The sequence below is a fragment of the Haliaeetus leucocephalus genome, unplaced genomic scaffold (assembly GCF_000737465.1).
Source record: "Haliaeetus leucocephalus isolate CR32 unplaced genomic scaffold, Haliaeetus_leucocephalus-4.0 Scaffold373, whole genome shotgun sequence".
Lineage (NCBI taxonomy): Eukaryota > Metazoa > Chordata > Aves > Accipitriformes > Accipitridae > Haliaeetus > Haliaeetus leucocephalus.
In genome coordinates this window covers 1,404,291-1,405,130 of record NW_010972809.1, presented here as the reverse complement: position 1 = coordinate 1,405,130, position 840 = coordinate 1,404,291, and the positions used below count along the sequence as shown (strand labels likewise).

General features: G+C 67.7%; 1 protein-coding gene across 1 annotated transcript; it reads left to right on the top strand.

The window, feature by feature from the left end:
• The first annotated feature begins 6 nt into the window (after positions 1-6).
• On the top strand, positions 7-840 carry ID4 (inhibitor of DNA binding 4, dominant negative helix-loop-helix protein). The gene is made up of 2 exons (XM_010573158.1): positions 7-292; positions 795-840. The coding sequence occupies exons 1-2, from the start codon at positions 59-61 to the stop codon at positions 837-839; spliced, it is 279 nt and encodes a 92-aa protein (XP_010571460.1). The 5' UTR covers positions 7-58; the 3' UTR covers position 840.

Here is an 840-nt window from a genome sequence, read left to right as displayed (position 1 = left end):
CTGCAAGGGGAGCCCGCCGTCGGGCGAGGAGCCGGCGGCCCTGTGCCTGCAGTGCGATATGAATGACTGTTACAGCCGGCTGAGGAAGCTGGTGCCCACCATCCCGCCCAACAAGAGGGTCAGCAAAGTGGAGATCCTCCAGCATGTCATCGACTACATCCTCGACCTGCAGCTGGCTCTGGAGACGCACCCGGCGCTGCTCCGGCAGCAGCAGCAGCCGCCCGCCCTGCACCCGGGCAGCTGTCCCGCGGGGACCCCCAGGACCCCGCTGACGGCCCTCAACACTGACCCGGTAAGAGGTGCGTGCCACGCCAGCCCCGCAATTCGGGTTGCGGAGCGGGGAGGAGGGCAGCGACGTGGACCCCCCCGCCCCCCCGGTTCGGTGCTCAGCCGCGGGGCCGCAGCCCCCGGGGCGGACGGGGGTAGAAACACCCCGGCGGTGCTCGGTGGGGTGCCTGCATCCCCTCGGTGCAGGCAGGCACCCGCACGGTGTTTACCGTGTAATTACAGCCTCTCGAGGGAGTAGCTGTAATCGGCGTGTTTGCACACACGGGAGCCAGACGCGGTGCTCCTGCGCTTCCCAGCCCTCCACGGAGCGTAGCGAGTACGAACGGGTTTTTTTTTGGGGGGGGGGGGGGGCTGTACACATTTAACGCCCTCCGCGCAGCATCCTTGGGGGGTGTCCAGTTGCCCTGTACGCCGAGGGTGATGGGTGGGATGTGGGGAGAGGGGAATCTCCGCGTCCTTCCCTCCCCCCCCCACCTCTTAACTTGCCGCCTTTCGTTGCCCCGCAGGCTGGCTCTGTTAACAAGCCGGGGGACAGCATCCTCTGCCGCTGAC